Source organism: Peromyscus californicus, unplaced genomic scaffold, assembly GCF_007827085.1.
Source record: "Peromyscus californicus insignis strain IS unplaced genomic scaffold, ASM782708v3 Scaffold_4__1_contigs__length_199733344, whole genome shotgun sequence".
Classification (NCBI taxonomy): domain Eukaryota; kingdom Metazoa; phylum Chordata; class Mammalia; order Rodentia; family Cricetidae; genus Peromyscus; species Peromyscus californicus.
The window spans coordinates 51,222,041-51,247,383 of record NW_026294562.1 but is presented as its reverse complement, the minus strand read 5'-3'; the positions used below and the strand labels follow the sequence as shown (position 1 = coordinate 51,247,383).

Sequence of the window (25,343 nt, the reverse complement as noted above, 5' to 3'; positions counted from 1 at the left end):
GCCTCAAACTCAGAGATCCGCCTGGCTCTGCCTCCCGAGTGCTGGGATTAAAGGCGAGTGCTGGGATTAAAGGTGTGCGCCACCACCGCCCGGCTGCCTCTGCCTCTTAAAGGCTGGGATTAAAGGGGTGACTCACCACACCTGAAGTCTTGTGTTTTAAAGTTAGGGTTAGTGTGGTTGACCAAGACTGCAGAGGAACCCTGCAACTCAGTAACAAAAGCAGACAATTAGAAAGTGGACGAAGTACTTGGGCAGTATTTCTCCAAAGAATATATGAATGACCAGAAGTCCCTAAAATGGTATGCTTGTATCAGAGAAAGTGAAAATTAAAATCCCAGCACAACACTAATCTACTTGCTGGATGAGCATTGAAAATAGGAAATAGCCTGGGTGGTGGCTCAGTCTGTAAAGTGCCTTCGATCGCAAGCATGAGGACCAGATCCCCAGAACCCATGTAAAGGCTGGGCGTCGTGGCTTCAGCCTGTGCTGGGTGAGGTGGAGACAGGAGACTCTGAAGCTCATTGCTCAGTCAGCCTAGCCAAATCAGCTAGCTTCAGGTTCACTGAGAGATCTTCTCAAAACATAAAGATGGAGGGCCATGGAGGAAAGACGCCTCTGGCCTGCACATACACACACACACACACACACACACACACACACACACACACACACACACACACACACACATGAATATAATCACACTCACCACATACATGCACATGCATGCACACACTAAGTAAGAAGAAGAAGAAGTAAGTGTTGGTGAGGATGTGGAGACTCGAAGGCGTGTGTGTGTGTGTGTGTGTGTGTGTGTGTGTGTATTTTGGTGGGAATGTGAAGTGGCTCAGTCACTGTGGGAAGCTGCATAGTGATCCCTCAACAAATGAGTTAGCAGTATGACGCAGCAGTTCTGTTTCTGCATCTACACAGAAGAAATGAAAGCAGGAACTCCAGGAGCCATTTGTGTATAAACATAGCAGTGTTGTTTATGAGAGTCAAAGACAGCTACGCCCACAGAGTCCATGCACAGGTGAGTGAATGCAGGAATGCAACACATATACCAGGCCACCGGAGTCCAACAGTGCCACATGAGGAAGCTCAGAGACAGCATGCTGTGAGAAATGTGATGCCCAGAGAAGAACAAAATTCTGTTTTGTTTTGTTGATTGTATCAGGGTTACTCTGTGTCACCCTGGCTGTCCTGGAACTCACTCTGTAGACCAGGCTGACTTTGAACTCAGAGATTCACCTGCCTCTGCCTCTACATGCCTGGCTTTTTTCTTTTCTTTTCTCTTTTTTTCTTTGTCTTTCTTTTTTTTTTTTTTTTCTTTTAGACAAAAGTCTCACTTTGTAGCCCATGCTGGCCTGGAATTCACTGTAATCCTTCTGCCTCAGCTTCCCGGAATACTGGGATTCCAGGCATGAGTCATCACATGTGACTGTATGGTTTTTTGTTTTATTTTTCCTAGATTAGTTGGATTCATTGGTGGCGGTTGCCAGGGTGGGGACAGGGAGAATAAGGTGTCAGCATTTAATGAGTGTGGGGTCATGAAAAGTTCTGGAGACACAGCAAAGTAATTATATCTAAATGTCAAAAAATGTATACTTTACCAGGTGGTAGTGGCCTTTAATCCCAGCACTAGGGGGTAGGGGTGGGGTTAGAGGCAGGCAGATCTCTGAGTTCAAGGCCAGCCTGGTCTACATAGTGAGTTCTAGGACAGCCAAGGCTACACAGAGAAACCCTGTCTTAAAAAACAAAACAGCAAACAAAAACCCTGTGCACTTCAAAATGGCTAAAACGGGGCCAGTGAGATGGCCTAGTGGGTAAAGGTGCCGCCACACAGCCTGATGACCTGAGTTTAATCCCCAGGAGCTGCTTGGTGGAAGGAGAGAACCAACTGCTGCAAGTTGTGCTGCGACCTCCACACATGTGCTGAGGCACACATGCAGTCATATACGCACACATATACACGTTATAAATAAATGTAATACAAGTTTTAAAATGACTAAAATGGTAGGCTCTATGAGTGTTATAATAGAGATTAAAACTTATGGCACAGCTTTAAAATCTGATAAGCTTTTTTTTTTAATTGAAAATGGATTTCTTATAGGCAGCATACAAAAGGGTGTTGCTTTAAAAAACTCAGTCTTAGAATCATTGCCTTTAAATTTTATTTTATTTTATGTGTGGGGGTATTTTGCCTGCATGTGTGTCTGTGTGCCGCTTGCATGCCTGGTGCTCATGGCGGTCAGAAGAGCGCATCAGATCCACCGGAACTGGAGTTACAGATGGCTGTGAGCTGCCATGTGGATGTTGGGAACCAAACCTGTGTCCTCTGGGAGAGCAGCCAGAGCTTTTAACCGCTGGCCATCCCTCCACCCCAACTGTTGCCTTTTTTTTTTTTTTTTGGTTTTTCGAGACAGGGTTTCTCTGTGTAGCTTTGCGCCCCTCCTGGAACTCACTTGGTAGCCCAGGCTGGCCTCGAACTCACAGAGATCCGCCTGGCTCTGCCTCCCGAGTGCTGGGATTAAAGGCGTGCGCCACCACCGCCCGGCAACTGTTGCCTTTTAATTGAGGGGTTTAGTCCACGTTTCTGTGATGGAATCTTGTTGTTCTTTTCCATCTGCCCTTTTTTGTTCTTTTCTCCCATTTTTGTGATTTCCTAGGCACTGAGTAGTTTTTGTGGCCTTTCTTTCACTTCCTGTGTTGTTTTATAACAGGAATGTTCCTTCTTAGCAGTTGCTTTATGTGTATGCAGTGTGCATTTTTCATTTGTCACAGCCTGTTTCAAGGGTCCTATGCATCTTCACCTTCAAGGTTGAACCTTGCATATCCCCCACCCCATCCCCACCCAACCTTCAAGCTACAAATCCCACAGTGCTTTTTACACGGTTGTGAGGAGATTTAAAAGGAAGAGATGTGTCTCCTTGTTTGTTGGTTTTTGGGGGTGGGGTGGGGGTGTTCTTTGTTCCTCTGCACTGATCTGGGTCTCCCTCTCCTTGCATGTTCCTTCTGTCTTGTAGATTTCCTTGAACAAGGTCTGTAGTCTGTTCTGTCTGCTGAGGAATTCTTTCAGCCTTTGGATGGCTAAGGAAGTCTTTGTTTTTGGAAGACGGTTTCCCCAGGCTGCAAGTTCTAAGCTGGCCTCTTTCAGTTCTTTAAAGAGTCTGTCTGCTCCAGTGTCCGCTGTCTGCATTGTTTTGTAGGCGCTGTCTGCCATCAGTCTTACTTCTGGTCTTTGTGATGTTTCTTTCCCCACCTCTAGCTGATTTCTTGTCCCTAGGCTTAAAACAGTTTATTTTTCATGTATTATATAGATGTTCTGAGGTACCAGGCATTGACTCTTGGGCTTCACACACTCTAGGCAAACACTCTACCCCTGAGCTACATCCCCATCCAGCAATTTAATTGTATTGTGTTCAGTGTACTTTTCTTCGTGTTTCCCATTTTGGGATTCATTGAATTTTTTTGGATCTGTGGGTTATAGCTTTCATTTTCAACCATTAATTGTTCAAACCATCATCCCATCCCCCTCCCTTTCTCTCCTTTGAGGACTTCTGTTTTATGCACAGGAGTGCTTATAGTTGTTGGGAATCTCCACTGTAGCTCCACTCCCCCCCATTCCAGACCCTACCCCTGAGAAAGCCTGCCAAGGGTCAGCTCCTACCCGGAGATGCTGAAGACCATGCCTACAGGGTATTTAAGACTCTGTCCCTAGACCTGTCACATGATTTCTGTCCTGCTTTCTTCCCCCGAGAATCACCCGGGAGGTGGGGGTGGGGGGTTTTGCTCATTAAACCTAGACTTTTAATTTGGCTTGATCTGATTTATTGCATCAGCAGAGAAACCCAATATGGGGTATGGAAACCTTTCAGTAGTCATCCCCCAACTTTCCTATTCTTTTTCTCCTATCATTTCCTTTTCATGGTTCATTTCAAATAGTTTCTGTTTGGACAGTTTTTTCCTCCCTGCAGAATCTAATCTGTTGGTTGTCTAGTCCAGTATACATTTATACATTCATACAGTGTTGTTTATCCCTGTAGAAGTTTGGCTCTTTACAAAACCACTGTCTGAGTCTGTATTTCCTGTGCTCAACCTTTTAGAACCTGTGCTTCTTGAACATACCAAATATAAATTTGATTATATTACACACACACACACACACACACACACACACACACACACACACACACACACACACACATATACACATGAAATATGGTTGCTATGTTAATGTCCTTGCTTGCTAATTCTGTCACCTGTATATAAGGGTCTATTTTTATTGATTGCTACAGGTCCTGTTTTAGTCTTTCTCTGGTAAGTTCTGACTGGAGGTCAGATGCCAGTTTTACCTTGTTGGACATCATATCTGTTGTCACACATCTCTGAATTGCTTGCGGGTATGTTACTTGAAACAGAATCTTGAAAGCAGGCTTCTAAGCATTGTTGGCTGTGATCAGGTAGCTCTTAGAGCAGAGCTAGGCTCCCCTACTACTGAGGTAATGCCTTCTGTGGTGCTCTAACAGCAGCTGTAAACACAAGGCCTTCCCATTTACACTGGCCATGCTAGTACTAGTTATCTTGAGCGGGGCTGGCTGGGACCTGGGGGGATCCTCTGCAAATTTCTGGGGTGTTCTTTCTATGTAACTCTTGTCCCCTGGTTCTCTGCCCTGTGAATGCTGGCAACATTGGCTTTCCTGGACTCCCAAATCCTTCTTCCCAACTCTATGTCATCTTGGAGATTGTAGGAGTAAGCTGGGGCAACTCTAGAACTCACTTTGTCTTGTTTTCCTGAGCATCATTCTTCCAGGCTGCCTAATATCCAGTATTGAAAAGCTGTTCTGCATTTGTTTTGTCTAGCTTTTTAGTTCTTTGATGTTGTGTGTGTGCTCGAGTGCGTGCGTGAGTGTGTGTGTGTGTGTGTGTGTGTGTGTGTGTGTGTGTGTGTGTGTGTTATGATCTGGTTCATGCTCCTAAAGTGGAAATCCCTTAAGCACTCATTGAGTGCCTGGTGTGTGTTCAGCATTGACCTCATTTTGGGATGCAGATGTGAGTGATGCACAAAGAACTTAGATTCTTGCTGGACAAGCATGCTGTTTCCTAACAATAAATGCTGCATGATATTTACAAGGGATAAAACAGGAAAAAAGGCAAGGCCACATGTGTTTATAGTACCTTGAGGGCTGGATCTGGGTCTTACTGTCATTATTTATTGCGTGACTAGAAGTGTGTTCTGTGCTGGGAGAAGGTTAGGCAGGGGAGTTGGGGTGAGCAGAGTAGCTCATGGATGGTAGAGGGCTCAGACTATCTAGAAAGGGAAGTTGAGGGTCAACAGATCATCATCTACCAAGCCAAGGAGCACAGATTTGAAACACCAAGACACTAGGGAGCCATGGAAAGTTTGGTAGCAGGGCCAGGAGAACTCTGAGTATTCTCTTGAGGTTTCTGGGCATGTGGAAGAGGGCTGAGTCCTTTGGAACCCAGTAAGTTGCCTCTGGAGAGGCTGGTGTGTGGTAACAGCCACCTTTCAGCTTTGGGAATGGCCTTCGTCAGTCCTTCCTGAGTTAGAGGTGGGTATGAAGAAGCTCTCACTCAGTTTTCGTTTTCTATGCCTTTCTCATTACTCTCAGTGGACTTGTCTGCCTGCTTATGACTCTGCTCATCCCAAAAGTTCATGTGGCTGGACTTGGCACTGGCTGGAGTAGGCTCTGCAGCCACCCCATATCCTATCAGCCTGGGATAGCCACTGAGCAGCCATAGAAGTAGTCCCATTGTTGTGGACTTTGAACAGAGGCACCTTATGACCCAGGCCTGACCTCCACCTTGATCTTTCTGTGTGGCCTAGAGGTGTGGGGTGGGAGGATGGACAGCTGCATCCATGGTCTTCAGAGACAGTGGTCAGGACACAGCAGAAAGGACTGGAAGCCTGTGTGTGGTCATTGAGAATGATTTTCTTTCAACTCTGAGCCACAAATTAAGGAAGGAAGAGAAGGAAGAGGCCCTGCCAAGTGTCTGAGTGTCTGTCAGGAAGTTTGAAGGACTGGCTGCCTATTTAGACACCTGTTTCTTGATGGTTCTATTGACTGATGATGAAAGCTATTGATCTGGTCAGATCCAGTCATCCACTTCCATCACTCCGTTGGCAGAGGAATCCAAGTTCCTGTTTTTAGAGTCCACATGGGAAGTGCTGAGGGTAGAGGTATGACTGTATAACTGGGCACTGCGCCAGCGTAGCCATGGTGAACCCTGTCCAGGAGCAGGGTGGTAGACCTTTCAGGCACTAACTTATTTCATTCTTACTGAAGCCCCCTTTAAGGGAAGAAACTAAGGCGTGGGGAGATTGTATTGCCTGTCCAGGCTCCCAGCCAGTGAAGGCTGCTAGCCTTCCAGATGCTAGGTCTATCCCACGGAGCTGAGACATGGGAGAGGAACAGCTCTGAGTGGCACTGTGTGTCTGGGCACTGTGGCCCTGGCTGAGGAATTTGGACTTTAGTCTGAGTGCTGGTTAAGGCCCCGCACTGTGTTTGTTGAGGATTGTGTTATGTTGGGTTCTGAACATAATCTAACAGGCCCCGCTCCTCAGAGGATGGCTGAAATCTGTCTATAGTAACCATCCTTTATTGCGTTTGTCCCCCCACACTGGTTTACAGTCATGGTGAGGTGCTTTGAATATGTGAAGAGCATGGGCTCGCTGCCTGGCTGCCATACTGAGCCACAGTTCCTCCTTGTGAGGCTGGGGGAGGACAGTCTCTTGTAGCTGTTTTCTCCTCCACAGAAAGAGGAAGGACCAAGGCCACTCCGTGGTTTGTGCCTCATTTGTGGACGCAGATTGCCTTGGATGGTGCTCTGTACCCAGTGAGCATTTACTGAGAGCCGTGGGGATTGGCATCAGCCTATTTTGCTGCTGAACTCATCTTGCGATCGTAGAGAGGAACCAAGACAGGTGGTTAGCCCAGTGTGGTCCCCTCTTTGTTCTACTGGTAAGAAATCACAGCCAAAAGGAAGCAGGAGAGTGGGACTTAGGGTGGTGAGGGTCAGTGTCAGCGGAGGGGGCAAGTTTAGGACAGTGGTCTCCAGGCTTCTTCCTGCTTCTGGCAAGAGAATGAGGAGGGACAGCTGGCCCCAGGGAGGGCGGAGGGACCCAGTAGACCTGGGGAAAGATCAACCCAGAGGGGCTAAGTGATGATAGAAAGGAAGAGGCTTTGGAGGTGGGAAATCATCCCGGAGCTTGTGGCAGGGCAGCGGTGGCAGGACGGTGCTCTTCAGAGACTGAGCAGCACTGGCTAAAGGAAGCTTGATGGTTGGCTATTGCAGGTGAGTGCCATCTCTGGCCTGAGGTGGCCCACTGAGGCATTGGGGGCGACTTTGAAAAGCTGATGTAAATAAATGGTGGCTGGAGGGAGAGAGAAGCTGGAGTCGGACATCTCATCCAGCAGGTTTGGGAGGAGTCTCTAGCACATGGGCTGGGTCATCAGAGGAAAGTAAGGAGTTGGCCAGAGACTCTGCAGGTTGCCTTTGTTGGGGGTGGGGGTGCCCAGCCAGCTGGTGGGCAAGCCTGGTTGGTATCAGAAGTCATCTGCCATTCCTAAGGGCCCCAACACTTGGCACAGTGAACTGCTCATCCCTCCAGTAATGCCTTTCATGGGGACTCTGCCTTAGGCAAAGTAGGGAGTTTTTCAGTGGGCCTAAGAACAGTGGGCCATTGTGTAAATATTTACATAGAGGAGGCAGTTTCTTTCACAAAGCCTTGTCCTGAGGGATTGCATTCCCTCACTCACTGTGTCTACAAGCTTCTATTAGCAGACTTGTATTTGTGGACTTCAGTTCACGTTGACGTGGGGCCTGTTTGAGAAAGCTGCACCTGGTTGCTCTGCTTGGATATGCCAGCTGGAGGCCTGGCAGGGTTGACAGGCAGTGTTTTGCAACCATAGGTGTGAAGGTGTTGTGTGTTGGAGTCTCATGACCCAGTGTCTGCCTCACACCTTTCCAAGTTGCTTCCTTCTCAGGAAGTCCGTTCAGCCCCTTGATGATGACGGCATCAGATGAGAAGCTGGATGAGAAAAGTTGAGTAAGTCCTCAGAAAAGGTTCAGCTGATTCAAGTCTAGATATACTTTGCTATAAAGTTCTGGTCTCTTTTTGGGACTGGAGGATGGGGAGAAACCTCCTGCCCCCAATCTTAGCATTGCTTTGGAAAGAGTGAAAATCTGGGCAGGCAAGACGGTCCAGTAGGTAAAAAATGCTTGCTGCACAAGCCTGGTGACCTAAGTTTGATCCCTGGTACACACACAAAGTGAAAGGAGAGAAAGAACCAACTCATGAAGTTGGCCTCTGACCCCTCCCCCACTCTCACACACCAGTAATAAACAAGGAATGAAGAGTGGCTGGGGGTGCTTCTCAGTGGTGAAGCTGCTTCCTAACTGGTGGTCCATTTTGATTTTTGTCCTGATGGGATTTAGAATTGCCATAGGAACACATTTCTGGGCTCGCCTGTGAGGGATTATCTAGACTAGGTTAATTGAGCTGGGAAGACACACCCTAAATATGGGTGGTACCATCTCTGTGTCCTTAGCTGGATGCCTCCAGCTCTTGCCACCATACCGTCCCCACCCACAAGGATCCATATGCCCCGGAATGTGAGCCAGCAATCTGTAGCACGAATCCTAATTGGTCTTATAACAAAAACCTGGAGCCAGATATTGGGCTAAATGCTGAAAGGTCAGAGAGGCAAAGGAGCAAGCCGCTAGAGAAACTTCTCACCACTGTCGAATCCTCAGGCCAAATGGAAGGCAAGATCCTGTCTTCCTCGAATCCTCAGACTGAATGCCTCTGAGTCCTCAGCCAAAAGGCGCCGAACTCCTGTCTTCTCCCACCTTACATTCCTTTCTCCGCCCGGCTATCACTTCCTGTGTCAGCCTTCCTAAATGTGGGATTAAAGGTGTGTGCCACCACTGCCTGGCTCTGTTCTCTCCTAGACTGAGTCAATCTCATGTAGTCCAGGGTGACTTTGAACTCACAGAGATCCATCTGGATCTAAGTGCTAGGATTAAAGGTGTGTGCCACCACTGCCTGACCTCTGTGTGTCATCTAGTGGTGGCGGCGGCTCTGTCCTCTGATCCTCAGACAAAGTTTGTTCGAGTACAAACAAAACATCACCCCAGCAACCCTTCCTCCCCCCAGCTGCTCTTGCCGGATACTTACCTCAGCAGTGACACAGCGAACACACCTGGTTGTTGGGAGGCCTTGGGTCCCATCCCCGGGGGGTGGGGTGGGGGGGGTGGAAATGGCAGTGGTAACCTCAGCCCCACACGGTTTCCCTTCTGGGGCTTATAGTCCAACTTTTCAAATCTCAGGCAAGATCAGTTCCACTTTGCTGTGGGTTAGGGAGATGCTTTTGTGTCTCCCCTGGGAGGCTGGGACTCCCGTACTTGGGTCCAGGGCTAGAGTCATCCTAGGAAACAAGAAGTAGAGCATTTAACTAATGTTTCTGCATTAGACTGCAGGATTAGGAAGGTTTCCAAGGCAACAGAAGGTGTCTTTGCTATTAGGGGTAGGACAGGTCCAATTCCCTATAACATGCACTCTGTAGGTTGCTATGGTAGCAACTTCCGCCCTTGCTTTTGATGGAGAGGGGATTTATGAGTAACTGAGGGGCGTCAGCTCTCCCTGCAGTGTGATACCAGGCTGGCAAGTAATGTTGGCTGGCTGTGATGAGGGGAGGAATGGAAGCTGAGTCCACAGAACCTCATCACAGAGATGGCTTAGGACTCAGTGATGGCAGTTGCTTGCTTCTCTTGCATCCAGGCCTTCAGGAGTTGCCCCTTACAATTACAGTACCTTCAAGAGGTGGAGTGAGTGAGCTCAAGGGGGTTAATATGTCTCTGCCCATTTCCCAGCTTGGGAACCTGAGGTTCAGGGTCTTGATGGAACTCACATAGTAAAGACTGGTGGAATCGGAGCAGGAGCCCAGGTTAGCTGTCTCCAGTTCTGCTTTTCTCTGAGTCCTGTGGAGGGCAGGGCAGGCTGGCATGAACCAGTTAGAGCTGGGGTTGCAGATGTGCACATCAACCCTGCTGCATGGTCTGGAAAGAACTACATGGTCTGCATGGTGCATTTTGGTTTCCGTACTTCAGTGAGTTCAGGAAAGGACCTCAGATTGCTTGCAACTGTGTTTTGGTACTGAGCAGTCAGAACAGAACTCCTGGAGTGAGGATCACAAGAGTCATTGTGTATTGTTGCTGTTGGGAACCAGTCTATTGAGCCCACCCCGCACCCCTGTGCCTTCTCTCTGAGCAGTTCTTTGGCTGCCTCTGCCGGGGTGTGGCCACAAATAACACCCCAGTTGGCCTAAATCCACTGGTTCTAATCTGGCTTATGGCCTTACTATCTGGGTCACATTGTTTTGCCATGGTTCAAAGCATGTGGAATGGTTTTGTGAAGATAGGAATTCATGAAAAGAAGGCGAAACCAGCAGCAGGGCCGATGGCCAACAGTAGACTACAAGGCCAAGGCCACCAGGAATGCAGCCTCCTGGGTCTTCAGTGTGTTCCCATCCCATCTCCACTCGGGACATCAGAGCATGTGATATGGCTTGGGTCTCCCTCCTTTCATCCCTCTGCTTCCCCACCCTTCCACTTTTCTGTGATCTGTCATCCCTGTGTGCGTGGACACCAGAGGGTGTAGTGTTAATTTTAGGTACAGCCCCTGGGTTTTGTGGCCCGCCCCATCTAGATTGGGCTTTGTAGCTTTCCTGGGGAGCTGGCAGGCCTGGCACAGCCATCACCCTTTCCTGCAGGAGGGGCTGGTGTGGAGTCAGATTCGATGGCTTTACTGGGTTCAATGTCCTCATTCCATGCTTGGCCTCAGACTTGTGGTCCTAGCCTTCACACATGGCTGTAGCTGTGACCTTTAGTGAAGGTAGAAAAAGCAGAGGACGCAAAAGTTTAAAAAAAAGAAAAGGAAAAGGCAGGGATAGGATGGGGGTGGGGGAAAGCAAAATCAAGCCTTAGCACAGGCAACTGGGACCCATCTCCCCCTACTGTGAGGAAGAGCAGCCTGGCTCCTGCGCTGTTACTTCCCCACCTCCTGGCAGTCTGATCACCTCCCGAGGTATCATGTCACCTCCGTAAGACCTGTTATCCTGCTGTACCTGTGACTGTTCGGTATCACCTCTGTAAGACCTGCTATCCTGCTATACCTGTGACTGCTGTGTAGCTGCCTCCCCCGCCACCAGCTCCCCTGGTAGGATGTGCAGTGGCCCCACAGGACCCTCCTGATATGAGCCCCTCTCTGGCCTCTGCTGTCCCAAGCGTTCATCCTTCCCGCCTCCCTGTCAGCACCTTGCTTCACTGGGCCACACCTCAGGCCTCTTCCTCACCTGTGGTCATGTGTTCACAATGACTTTTGAGCTTTTAAAAAGGTGTTTTAGGAAAACCGAGTTCTTTGAGAGGAAGAAGAAAGGTGTTTTGTTTTTTCATGGGTCTGCTGGGCCAGGCTCATAAAATCTAACATGTTTATGTACTGCCCTCTGCTGTGATGTGGGACAGCATGGGTCTTGCATGCAGTACTTGCATAATAATGCCTGTTCCGTAAAGGGATGGAGATGTGGGAAAGGCTTGAGCAGGTGGGAGAATGGGCTGTTCTGCGTCTGCACCGTGTTGAACTTGTCCACCATCTGGCTGATCTGGTGTTTTCCTTTCTTCCTCCACCCTTCCTAGGCTCACTCTGAATTGCCTGTGAGCAGGTCTGCTCTGTGCCAGGAACTGGGAAGACAAAGATGAATGCTCAGGGCCTCACCCATTCTCACATCGCCCCCACCTCCCCTCCCCCAGCAGTCCACTGCACTGTCCCCAGGGAGTCACCCAGCATCTCAGTGCTGTAGCAGACGGACGGTCGTGGGAGGGAACGTCGGTGTCAGAGCCCTGGCACTGAGGCATCAGGAAATCGGACTTGCCAGCTCTCTAGAAACAAAAGCCTAAGGACTTGTTCCCTAAATAATATATCACCAATCCCTGCTTCCCTCTGCTGTGACACTCCTGGTGGTTTTGGCCACTCTGAGAATCTGTCTGCCATGTTGGCTGGCTGGTGGCGGTTAGATGTTGCTAGCCGCAGAGGCCCAGACCCCCGGCCACAGTTTTAGTTAGCTGCTCCATGGGTCTCCAGTAGTTTCTCCTCACCTTTTCCAAATGGTGGCCCTGAACAAGTGCTTGTTTGCTCTCAGGCTCTCTGGGTGGCTCTGAAAAGTAGGTAAGATCTGACTTGTGAGAGATCAGCCCCTGTACCATCCAGTGAGTGATGCTGTGAGAATTCTCACAGTCTGTGCCTACTGGACCAGGGATGTGCTGATGCTAGGAGCCACCTCTGGCCGAGAGGCAGGAACAGCAGGCACTGGGGTAAGAAGCAGTGTGCTGCTTTTGTGGGCTTGTGATCCCTCCTCTTGGGCTTGGTTTTCAACACGCTCCTGAGGCAGAGCAAGGAAAACATCGGAAGACTCTCAGGAACTCTCAGCTCTGCCCAGGGCTCTGCTGAATGGGCTTCTGTGGGGGTAGGTCCTGGCATTGCTGGGGTTGCTACAGGGGGCCACTGCTGACCAGCTGTTTGTGTGTGGTTAGCCAGCTGCCATCCTGCACTTAGCCCTGAATGCCAGAGCAGCAGACTGGGCTTGGTGGGCAGAGCTGTGCTAAGTGCTGCCGCTGCGGCCCAGCAAGTACTTGGCCGAGCCACCCTGGAGGCCACTGTGATCCTGCATAATTTCTGCGCATTTGTTCTTGTGCTGAACATTGGTCTTGTGCGTTGTGTCACTGGGCCTGAGGGAGGTGCTGTCATTCGGTCCATTTTACAGATGAGAAACCCTGAGGCTCCAGGAGCTTCCACTTGGGCAAGGACATAGCTGTCATGTGGAAGAACTGGTCCTGCGCTGGGTCTGCATTACTAAATCTGTACTCCATGTGTCTAGGTGTCTTAAGTCTTTTTTATTTTTGAGCCTAGACTTGAACTCACTATGTATCTCATGGTGGCCTTGAACTTCTGATTCTCTAGCTTCTACTTCTCTGGAGTACTGGGATTTCAGATGTGTGCATCACCATGCTTGGTTTTATATTGTGTTGGTTAGGAATGGAACCTGGGGCTTTGTGCCTGCTTGACAGGTTCTCTACAAACTGAGCTACATCCTCAGCCCTTTTCTTTCTTCCTGAGACAGAGCTCATAGAGTCCAGGCTGCCCTTGAACTCCTGATGCCCATCTTCCAAGTGCTGGGATTATGGGCATGTACCACCATGCCTAGTGAGTCTCAGGATCTTTAAAGTGCTGTTTCTTTTTACCACAGGCACACTTGGGTTTTGGTGGAACAATGTTATTTCTCCTCAGAGCCATGGTCCATCCCAGGGCCACTGCTTCTCTGGTCTGGCTTCTAGACTCGGGGCTTTGGGTAGCAGTGTGAGGTACACACACAATCGTGGGTAGGATTTTTGGTTCCCTTCCTTTTGGGTCTTTTTATTATGAAGAATTTCTCTGTAAGAATTTCCTTACATCCTTTCATTTGTATTTGTGTGTGCATGTGGTATGCGTGTTCATATATGTGTGGATGCACATGTTCATGCACATGCATATGTGGGTGTAGGTCCAAAGTTGATGTTGGAAGTCTTCCTTCCTCTCTACCTCATTCACTGTGGCAGGGTTTCTCTGTTAAACCCAGAGGTCACCATTATGGCTCGTCTGTCTAGCCAGCTGGCTCCTAGATCCCTTGACTCTTATCTTCAGAGGACAGGCCGAACCTGAATTTGCATGGGTTCTGGGGATCCAAGTGCCTGGGTGAGATAGTGTAGGTCACACTATAGATGCTCGGAATCTGTTGCCTCCTGCATGATGTAGTAAGTGTGGAGTTATCCTTTCTTAGATCAGCTGCATCCATGGCCCCAGGACGGGCTGTGGGCTTCTGGGCTCTGCCCCAGCTTACTGGTGCCGAGGCTTGGGTGTGTGGACACTTACCTCCTGGTGAATTTCCATGGTCATTTAGAGGCTGGGCAGTGTGGAGCCCTCAGGAGACGATGGCCGGTGGGGCTGCCCCACTTCCGTGCTCGTCAGTCGCAGGGTGACCATGCTATTTGTTCCTTAAACCAGAACACTGGGAACGTGGAAGGAGACAGGTCAGGCCTAAGCCAGGATGAGGACCCGGACAAAGGGAGCTTGTCATCATTGCTCATTGCTTTCTCTCCTCACGTAGGGATGCCATTCCCTTCCCATTACAGACGGGGAAGTTGAGGCCCAGAGAAGGATGCTTCTGTCTGTTACCTTGGCTCTTAATTCACAAAAGCCTTCTTGGCCGAGTTGTCAGCATGGCCCTCCGGCAAGCTCTAAAAAAGGAGGGGAGAGGGCCCTTGATTTCCTCAAAGATAGAAATTTCTGGAAGTAGCAACATTTATAACGAGAATAGTCAACATGAATGCTCTAAAACTCATATATATTGTTGAGTTTATATATATATATATATATATATATATACACAATATACACACACACATATATGTGTATATATATATGTATATATAGGAAGGATAAGAAAATATATGCATAAGCGTGGAGAGTTGTGTCAGCAGAAAGAAAGAGGATTCCTGGTGTGTTTGCTTCCTCCTGGCTGCCCCCGGACTTTTCCCCCAGGCCAGGCTGTGACTTGTCACACAGAGGACAGAAGGTCTTTGGGACAGTGACGGGGAGGACTTCCAACTCGGGCTCTGTCAGAGCAACCTCCTGTCTGGGTCAGCTGCTTCCTTCCCCTTGTGACTGCCCATGAAGGTGATTTGATGTTTTCCCCCCGTTCCAGTGAGGGCATAGATGTGACAGTTCGCTTCTTTGACACGTGGAGAGGCTGCAGTTACAGAATACTTAGGGAGACCTGAGGTTGCTAGAACACTAAATATAGCAAGCAGGGACACAGCCGGGCCTGTGGTGTTGAGGGCTGTAAAGCCCTGTAGTCAGGGGATGGGTGGGAAGAAGGGGTGTTTAAATCAGGTTCAGACAAGAGTAGTCATATACCAAGGCCTGGGGCCAAATTTAGTCTGTGTCCCTGTAGCCTGGGCCCTCTCCCACCTTTTCCTGTTAGCTCCATGCCATCTAGTGCTCTGGCTGCCAAGTAGCTTGCACAAATCTCTCATGTGTCTCAGGGCTCCAGGAATGTGTTCACAGGTACCCGCACATCTCTTTGGGCCCCTCCTGTGGAATGACTCCTGGTGACTTGCCCTCAAACTGGGTGTTGCTTTATGTTTACAGGGCAAGATGGAGGGGCTGAAAGACAAGACTCTGCAGGAGCTGGAGGAGATGCAAAATGACTCGGAAGCCATCGCCCGGCTGGCCTTGGAGTCTCCTGAGGTACAGGAAGGCCGGCAGTTGCTGCTGTTGCTCTTCCTCCTTCCTCTTCCTCCTCTCTCCTTCCTCTTCCTTTTTTTTTGTCTAAAGTGATTGGTCACTTAATGTCCTCAGCAGACTTATTTATTTATTTTACTTTGTGTCTGTTTGTGTGCGCCTGATGTATGTATGTGCACCAGGTGTGTGAAGGAACCCATAGAGGTCATCTGAAGATGTCGGATCCCCTGGGATGAGAGTTACTGTGAGCCACCATGTGAGTGCTGGGAACTGAACCCCGATCCTCTGCAAGAGCAGTCAGTCTTTGAACCGCTGAGCCTATCTCCAGCTCCACTTAAGGTCTTCTTAAGATTTCATTACATTTAGTGTGTGTGTGTGTGTGTGTGTGTGTGTGTGTGTGCATGTGTGCATGCCTGGTACAACTTGCAAGAAATGATTCTCTTTCTATCATATGGGTCCCAGAGATTGAATTCAGGTTGCCAGCTTGGTGGCAAGAGCCCTTACCCACTGAGCCATCCCACCTGCCCTAACAAGTGCTTCTCAAGGATGTTTGACTAACAGGATTCACCTTGCTGTTCTGTGGATTCCACCTTGGCTCACCTCATTATAGGAGCCCTAAGGTGTCAGGCCAGGTCCTGGATCCCCTGGGAGTCTAGAGAGTGATGGGGTGTCCAGGGCCCACCTTGGACTAGGGTAGCCAGGGACCCGGATGGCCCAGGAATCTTCACCGTTCCAGCCTGAGTCTAGAGGCAGCTCCCTGGTATACTAAGGAGGGGGTACCCATTTTTCCCCACTGGCCTGTGGGACCCTTGGACTTGAAGAGATTATCCTTGGCTGGGATAGTGCCCACTCATGTTTTGTGCTGTTTCCCACTGGAACCAGCACCCCATCTCTAAGCTCCTAGTCACAGGGTCCTTACAGGAAAAAGCATCACCTTCGTGTCTGCAGAGCTTGACTTGGCCCTCCCTGTCACCATCTTCTGTGACCTTTCTGTGAGATGGAGGTCAGGTGACTGATTGTGGCCACCTAGTCAGAAATGCCCACAGGTGCCCCTAGAGTGGCTGCAGCTGGTCACTGGCCTGGAAGCGCTGTCCCCTGCCTCTGTTTGAGGGAGAAAGAGGAGCTCGGATAATGCTGGACTCCTCTGATTGGCACTCACATGTGCCTTTCTTTTTCCTGGTGAGCAGATGTGGCATGTGTCTAGGAACTCACTGTGGTAAAGAACAGGAAGTTGCCCAGCCAGCACCCCATCAGCCTCCCCGGAGACCCCCCCCAACCCCTGCTCCACAGGTGCACATGTCCCCACCACCTCTACTGTGCTTTCTGCTGCCACTTGCTTGGCCACCCTGGTCAGGCCTCTGCTGGGTTAGAGATGACCCAGGGTTGGGTTAGAAAGATGTTCTGATAGGCAGGAAGTGGGACAGGTCTTTGTGTGGCTCATCTAGCAGCCCTGTGTCAGCAGCAGGGGAGCAGAGGTCTTGGTTAGGCAGCAAGGCCTACGCTTATGGTGGGTTAGGCTGTGAGCTCTGACAGAGCCTTGTCTTACCTGGCACATTCATCTGCCACATACAGGCCGAGTGTCCCTTGCCCCAAATGCTTGAGACAAGAGTATTTCAGATTTCAGATTCCTTGGATTTTGAAATGTTTGTGTAGATTTACTAGTTAGGTCCTTAATCCAAAAATGTGAAATCTGAGATACTTTGAAATCCAGAACGCATGAGTGTCATTGAAAAAGGTCTGCATCTTAGATTTTGGGTTGCTGGATTAAGATGATCGGCCATCAAATTCCAAGGGTCTCTTTATTTTGTCCTGTTTCTGTGCATTCACATACATGTGCATACATGTACATGCATGTGCATACATGTACATGCATGCCACATCACAAGTATGGAGGTCAAAGGACAACTTTCAGGAATTGGTTCTCTCCCACCATTGGGAGCCAAGGGCCCAAATCCGGGTCAGTCAGGCTTAGCCGAAAGTACCTTTACCCACAGAACCCCCAAGTGTTTCTTCAGTCAGTGATGAGCAGCAGAATTAAGGGAATTCCAGGCTCGTCCTGCAGGGAGTGGAGCCGGACAAAGCAAGTCTGTACTCAGTTCTCCTTCACTGCTTCCAAGCTGAGCAAGTCTTCACCCATGGGAAAGCATAGGTGCCTGGAAGGTAGGGTGCCGCCTCATGGCCAAAGGGCAGACTGGACTTGGTGGTGTAACCATGTCTGAAGAATTGAGTTGAATTCTCTGAGGGGGAAAATACTGTGGGACAGACAGACAGAAGCAAAGTAGGGCAAGCTGCTTAGATTTTCAGAAAGCCTTTGGCTGGCTGTAAGGCAGTAATTGTGTCACGGTGGGAGCGTGAGAAGAGCAGACACAAGAGAATGGTGTGTGGTGTTCTCTGTGGAAGAGGGTGAGTCCAGACACAAGAGAACGGTGTGGGGTGTCCTCTGTGTAGAAGGGGGTGAGTCCAGACACAAGAGAACGGTGTGGGGTGTCCTCTGTGTAGAAGGGGGTGAGTCCAGACACAAGAGAACGGTGTGGGGTGTCCTCTGTGTAGAAGAGGGTGAGTCCAGACACAAGAGAATGGTGTGGGGTGTTCTCTGTGTAGAAGGGGGTGAGTCCAGGGCTGCAGCCGGGCGAGCTCTGGAGAGCTGTAGAACTTGACTGGCCTTATATGAGTGATTTGTAAGAGATGGGCTGGTAGGGAGGAGTGGAGATGTGTAGTCAAGCTTTAGAGAGGGTGGCATGGCCTGGATGTAATGCTTCAGACCCAGGGGAAAGCCATGGACATAGAAGGATGCCCAAGGTCATGTGGCCCAGGAGGGGCAGGCCCCACTCTGAGTTGACCTCACAAGTAAACACAGGCTTTTTTTTTAACATTATTTTTTCTGTTATGTGTATAGATGTGTGTATGTAGATTTGTGCATGTTTGGAGCAGTGCCTTTGGAGGCCAGAAGAGTCTGTTGGACCCCCTGGAGCTGAAATGGCAGGTGTATGAGCCACTTGACATGGGCACTGGGAACCTAACTCAGGTCCTCTGGATGAGCAGTATGTGTTCTTAACTGCTGAGCCATCCTCCAGCCCCCTGGGCTAACATTCCAACTCACCAGTTTCTCTGCTCCGATGCCAGCGAGCTTGTCCAGTGGTTAGACGTGGCGTTTCTGGGTGGACAGCAGTCAGGTGGAGGAGCTCTCGACCTGGGCCCTGGCAGCCTTGCCTCTGGAGGGATAACTGGCAGTGGTCCCTCTTTTTAATAGGCAGCAGCCTGCTGTAGGCTGCAGGGCTTGAGACCCTGAGCGGGGATCCGAGCAGGGTCGCCCTTCTGGAAACCCCTTGTCCAAGATGCTGCCTGGTGTCCCGTGGCTGCTGTAGGGTAAGCCTGGCCTGGTGTGCTGCGTGCTGGCCAAGGTGGAGTTCTGTGTTGCAGGACCCTTTGTTCCCCTATGGAAGCTGGTCTTGCTAACATGTTCCCTGATTTCTGTGGCCAGTGCTGAGCCCCCTCTGCTGGTGCCACATGGTATTGTGATGGGATGGTGGCCCATCTCCAGCTCTCTGAGTGGAGCAGATAGCTTCCTATGTTAGGCCTGCTGGGCAAGGTTCCAAGGCTTCTGCCTGCCTGGCAGTTAAATAGGGGCCTGAATGAGGCTCAGTGATGCTGGCTAGGGAAGCATTTTCAGCAGAAGGCATTCAGGGGGTATCTATAGTTCTGTAGACCATGTATGACCTGGGAGGCAGGGATGTCTGTCCTGCTGCAGAGTCTTGGGCTGCCCCAGGGCCCTGTCTGCCCCCCTCTCCCCAGTACCTTTGGAACCTCATGGCATTTCTAGCTTGTGGTCTGGCCTGGGCTACCTGAGTTCTCCCTAGCAGCCTCTTTGTGTGCATGTATGCACAGCATGTGTGTTCATATGTCTTGTCACTTTGAAGCTTGGGGACCAGTGACTGGGACCTGGGTCCCATCCCTCCTTGAGGAGTGGATCTTCTCCCTTACTTACGCCCTGCCCAGCACAGAACCACCTGCAGGTGCTTGTCCGTTGGAGGCCTTGGGTAGGTGGTTAGCCTTGGTGCCTATTTCCCGTGTGTCAGCCTTACAGGCTCCCTTGATCAGGATGAGATGAGGCTCCTGGGTCACAGTGTATGGAGTTTAAACCCAGGCTCCTGTGACTGTGGGTTGAGCACCAAGCTGGATATCCCCAGGTGAACACTGAATCCAGAAGCCACCCCCCACATCCCAGGGTGACCAGTGACAGTTATGCTTATTATCACCTGTCTTGCTTTCCTTAGGTTCAGGACCTGCAGTTGGAACGAGAGATGGCACTAGCCACCAACCGCAGCTTGGCAGAGCAGAACTTGGAGTTCCAGGGTCCCCTGGAAATCAGCCGCTCTAACCTTTCAGACAAATACCAGGAGCTGCGGAAGCTTGTGGAGCGGTGCCAGGAACAGAAAGCCAAGCTGGGTAGGAAGAGCTGACTGCGGACATGCACTCTGGGTATCTCCCCCGCTGACTGACACAGGGTTCCTGTTCGAGGAAGGACAGCAGCCACTGTAGCCTACTGCCCTGGGCAAAGTGCTTTGCATGTTCTTACACAACAGTGTAGAAAGGTATAGGTACTGTGGTTAGTCTAAATTTTTGAGTATTTATGTTTTATTGTATACTTTGGTGAGGTGTGTGTGTGTGTGTGTGTGTGTGTGTGTGTGTGTGTGTATTAAAAGTGACCCACATTTGCTCTTTTTATAGATGAGGAAAACAGAGCCTGGAGAGATTCAAGGGCTTGCCTGAGATCATGCCTCTAGAGTTGGGTGGAGTTGGGGTTTGCAAGCCTAGCCTTTGACAGCCGAGCATCCCTCCAGCCCTGGAACTGGGATATGAGTGCAGGCAGCCAGTGTCTTTGACTGCCTCTGCCAGCGCAGCCATCCTAGCCCCAAGCCTTGCGGAGCTGGTCGAGGCCTTGTGGATAGGAGGGCTCCCTGGATAGTTGTGCCTATGGGGAGCTACTTGGCCAAGACCTGGACTCTCTCCTTGAGCTCCTCTTTACTCAGGACAGCGAAAGCCTACAGGAATCAAAAGGACCCCACAGAACCACCTGCAGGAACTCTCTAGTGGTCCCTGGTGTGGTTGAACCCAGTGCTTACAGAACCAGCTGCAGGAACTCTACAGTGGGCCCTGGTGTGGCTAGGCCCCAAGCACACAGAGGGCATGCCACATGCCTTTGCTGAAATCAGAGTTCTCAGCTTTAATTAAAGCCGTGCTTTTGAAATGTTGACCTCTCTGCTCTTCCTTCCAGAGAAATTTTCCTCAGCACTGCAGCCCGGGACCTTGTTGGACCTTCTGCAGATCGAAGGCATGAAGATCGAGGAAGAGTCTGAGGTGAGATGGGGAGTGGCACCCTACGCTCTTGAACAGGGTGGTAGCCCTTGGAGCCAGGTCTCACGATGGGCCCAGGTCTCACGATGGGCCCGGGAACCACAAAGCACAAGGGTTTAGAACGTAGCTAGAATAGACAGCCTCTGGGGTACCAGTGGAGCACGTTCATTGTAATACAGTACAAGGACGCATTCTAAGACCCCTGGTGAGCACTCACTTGGGAGTAGACAGGACTGCTTCTCCTGTACCTATTTGTCTATGATAATGTATAGTTTGTAAGCAGGCTCAGTGAGGTATTGAGAACAGTAGCCATGGGCTGGGGGATGGCCCCGTCGATAAAGTGCTGGCCGCACAAGCACGGCAACCTGAGTTTGCTCCTCCACACCCGAATAAAAAGCCAGGCTCGGTGGTACACGCTTGTCTTCCCAGGGCTGTGGGGAGAGACAGGCAGATCCCTGGGCCTCACTGGCAGGCAGGCTAGCTGAGTTGGTGAGCCTGTAGTAGAGACCTGTCTCAAGAAATAAGATACACATCCCAAGGAACGATACCTACGTTGGCCTCTTGCCTCCACGTCCACCATGTGTGTGTTCACCCATACACAAGTGTACTCACACATGCAAACACACACACACACAGGAATGGTTCTAATAATAGAACGGTTATGACAGTATTTTATAATAGAGTTACTTAAAACTTACAGATTATTTCTAGAATTTTCCATGCAATGTTTTTGGACCACCAGAGGACCACTAGTAACTAACTGGAGTTGTGGTTAAGGGGGCATTACTATTCCAGGATTCCTGTTGAGTCAGGAACGGGTGACTGACAGCAGGCCCCAGGGAGCTCACAGACATGGTTGGATGGTGGTACAGAGGGCACCCCAGCATTTGAGGCTCGGCCTCTGCTCCTTGCCTTTCTCTGCTGTCTCCTCCCTCTGGATGTCCCTTTTGTCTCAGTGGGCAGAGACTTCTTTGTGTTTTGGATGGAGGCAGCTTTCCAGTGGGCAGCCCAGGAGCCAGCAGTCACGTGCATAGGCCCAGCTGCTGAACAGACTTGCAGTGACCACCAGGGGCCCGGCATAGTGTTGGGCAAGGGGACAGTGTGACTGTGGAAGACATGGTCCTGCCATTAAGGAGTTGGCATTCTGGCGAGGGAGCCACTCTGAATGGGGGCCAGGGAAGGCTGTGGAAGGCCTCTGTTGTCAACAGGTCTTGTGTCCTCTAGGCCATGGCTGAGAAGTTCCTGGAGGGCGAGGTACCCTTGGAAACATTCTTGGAGTCCTTTTCCTCCATGAGGACACTGCTGCACCTGCGCAGAGTTCGAGTAGAGAAACTCCAGGATGTGGTGAGGCGGCCCCGCGCTTTGCCGGAGGTGGCTGGAGATGCCCCTCCACCTCGTCCACCGCCTCCACACCCAGCACCCCAGGCGACACCCCCTGTGACCGAAGAACAGCCTCCACAGCCCTCTGTTGTGACTCCCTACCCTTTGCCCTACAGCCCATCCCCAGACTTGCCTGTGGGCCCTACAGCTCAGGGAGCCCTGCAGCCAGCCCCCTTCCCTGTGGTGTCCCAGCCCTCCTCCTACGGTGGGCCTCTGGGTCCTTCTTACCCATCACCTCAGCCAGGACCCAGGGCTGCTGCGGGCTACGCTTGGTCCCCACAAAGGAGTGTGCCACCCCAGCCTGGTTATCCTGTGGGCCCAACTAGCACCTCTGGTCCAGGATACCCCTTAGTAGGAAGCCGAGTTCCTGCTCCTGGGTATCCCCAACAGTCCCCCTACCTCCCATCACGAAGCAAACCTCCCTACCCAACACAACCTCAGCTCCCAGGCTTCCCAGGACAGCCACTGCCTCCAGTGCCCCCTCAACCTCCATATCCTTCTGGGCCAACCCCTCCCTATGGCTTTCACCCCCCAGGACCTGCCTGGCCTAGGTACTAGCCCTGGTCCCTGTCCCCCTTCTTCCTTCCATCTGCACCATAGCCTCTGGCCTCCATCTGCTGAGATTTGAGGTTGACACTGAAAGTGGGGCTGATGTCCCTGCAGACATGACACACAGGCCCCCTGAAAGGCCCTGGACAGTGCAGCATGGGTCCTTCTGGGAGCTCCTTCTGCCAGGGACCAGCTCAGCCCATCCTGAGGTAGCCTGGTGGGCGCCCAGGACCTTCCAGTATCTGCATGAGCAGGCGTGTTCACGTCTGCGCAGCTCTGTGCTCGCTCCCCGACATCTGAACCAGTGCAGTGATCTTGATGACCGACGGGCTCTCCCTTGGAACTGGGCATGCCAAGGGACACAGCTCTGCCTGTCCGTTTAAGGATGATCTATCTCATTTACCACAGCTGGGTCGAAGGAAGTAACAGGAAAAACAGGGACGTTGAGTCCTAAAAGCCATAATTTAGCTGCTCTGCCAATGTCAGGCAAGTGTGTCCCGTGTGCTGGTTGGAACCACAGTAGCATCAGTAGGGTGAGAGAGCTGGGGAATGCCAAGGGAAACCCAGGCCTCATGTGTATGGTCGGATGTCCTAGGGGTCACCCTGGAGCCCCTGGCTGGAGTGGAGGACCCGGGTTACCTCCTAGCCACCTTTCACTCCTGGGGCCCTCTACTTCTGGCTGGCTTTTTCTGAGGTTCACCCGTCCCTCCCCTCCTTTAGTGCCTTGAGTCTCATTTGCTAGCAGCCCCTCTATCCTGTGTAATTCCTTCCTGCCCCCTATGTCCCTGCAAGACAGATACCAGACCCACCCTCACAGAACCTCCCAATGGTGCTCCCAGACATCATCACTACACTGGGGGTGGTTTCTCTACACTCTCTGGTCTTCAGAATGTACAGGGCAGGGATTGTGAGTGCAGCCCCGGCCCTTGGCAGGGCCAAAGCCTGTTTAGTAATGAAATTGACTACACTATCCCGAAGGGGTTGCAGCAGGCGATGCATCGGTATGACTGGTCCGTATGTGAACCAGGTCTCAGGGTGGAAGTTGTATGTGCCTTGAAACATCCCCTGCCTGGGTACCCAGCCTCCGGTGGGCGAAGGTGCTGGGGGTCAAGGAGGAACCCCATCTTCTGGTGCCACCCTGCCCACAGACCACTGCCCACGGGTGCATTACCAACTCTGCTTGCTTCTCCTAAGTTATTTATAAAAAGGAATCACTAATGGAGTCTGTGGTCAACTGCTGCTGAACTGGATGAATGACTGCCCGTTCGTTTGTGTAATTGCCATAATAAACGTTGATGAGTTCCCTGGTGTGTGGCGGCTCCGATGAGTTTGAGAATGGATACGGCTGCTTGTGGGGCAGTGACTTCTGCAGCCTTAGTCTACAGAGCACCTTCCATCTATGGCCACCTCTTGATTCCCCCGCCTGCCCCACTTCTCCCTAGGGCTTGGCTCTTTCTAGTATTTTCTTCCCTGTTGTTTTCCCTTCCCTGTTTCTTGAATCCTGGAATGCTTGCTTTGTCATAGGCCACATGCATGGCCACTCAGTTCCACCAGGGGGCACCTGAGCCTCAGTCCAGGATGGGAGGTAAGTGTTCCTGTCATGCAGTCAGTCTGGCTGTGGTTTATTTTCTAAATGGACTTGCAGAGTATGCTGGGAGGGATGGGATGCTGAACTGTCTCTGGGACCAAGTAGGCTTCTGTGGGTTGGGCTGCATTCCCCACAGCTTCTGTTGCAGGGTGGTTATTCTGAAGCCTAGGTGGGAGATCAGGTTCCTGACCGGTCCTCAAGTCAGCTATCTGCCTTTTCTTCCTGGCAAGGCGACAGAGGTAGATTGCCTGTGGCAGATGCCTAGAGGTGCTAAGAGTCACCACGGTTGTGGCATGTGTCCCCTAGGGTCCTCTCCACAGCCACCCTAGCCCTTCTAGCCCCAGTTTTAAAAGGAGGGAGACCTTGGAAGTGGTGCAGTGCCAGGTTGCACATGGAGATGGGACTTGGGTTTAGATCTACACAGCCCCAGGGCTGCAGGGTTCCTGCACCATGCCTTTGTGGTGCTAGAAGTCCCCAGGACATACGAGAGTCCCCAACTTCAGTTTGATTTATTGCCTGTCACTCCCAGCTGTACTTGAGTTGCCTGGTAGGAGCCCGGGGCTGGGCGCACAAGATGTTGGAGCCAGATAATGGTGACAGCTCTTTGGGAATGAGTTGTAGCTCTCACTACAGCAGTTAAGTCGCCTGCCTGGGGTTATACGAGAGTGGTGGCAGCTGGGGTGGGGGTGGGGGCAGGGCCAACTTTTCTAAGAAAGGACTTGGAGAGGCACGTGGTCTGGTCACTGCATGAGGCACCCTGGCTCTCTTCCCTTCCTTCCGGCTGCAGAGCTGAGATGCATCACACACTGTCACAGGCCCTCCCTACCTCCTGTGAGATATTTACCACATCACCCAGGCCTCTTGCTGTGCTTCCAACAGTGACGGGCTCTGAGCATAGAATGGGGCTGGAAGAGACCTGATGTAGAGACCCCCTCACTGCCTGGGGAGAGCTTTGAGACGCCCTAGCTCTGAGGCAGGGATTGCTGCCTGGTCGTCTAAGGGAGCTTCCTGTTTGGCTTTCAGCTTTTTTGAGCTGCTGTGAGGAGAATGTGCTGGAATTCGCTTGTACACAGGGGCCTTCAGAGGTTGTCCAGTAACGGTTAGGAGATGGGCAGG

The 25,343-nt window shown here is 51.0% G+C and overlaps 1 protein-coding gene across 4 annotated transcripts in view; it reads left to right on the top strand.

The window, feature by feature from the left end:
- Positions 1–23,949, top strand: part of Vps37c (VPS37C subunit of ESCRT-I) — a 28,634-nt gene extending 4,685 nt beyond the window's left edge. For 2 of the 4 annotated variants that reach the window (XM_052763373.1, XM_052763374.1), the window contains exons 2-5: positions 15,263–15,361; positions 19,630–19,801; positions 20,631–20,713; positions 21,935–23,949. In XM_052763373.1, the coding sequence (XP_052619333.1) occupies positions 15,269–15,361; positions 19,630–19,801; positions 20,631–20,713; positions 21,935–22,648 (1,062 nt within the window). In that variant the 5' untranslated portion in view covers positions 15,263–15,268 and the 3' untranslated portion in view covers positions 22,649–23,949. Of the gene's footprint in view, positions 1–15,262; positions 15,362–15,576; positions 15,695–17,491; positions 17,516–19,629; positions 19,802–20,630; positions 20,714–21,934 lie in introns of those variants that run through there. The other 2 variants (XM_052763375.1, XM_052763376.1) reach the window with 2 other exon arrangements.
- The last annotated feature ends 1,394 nt before the right edge of the window (positions 23,950–25,343 follow it).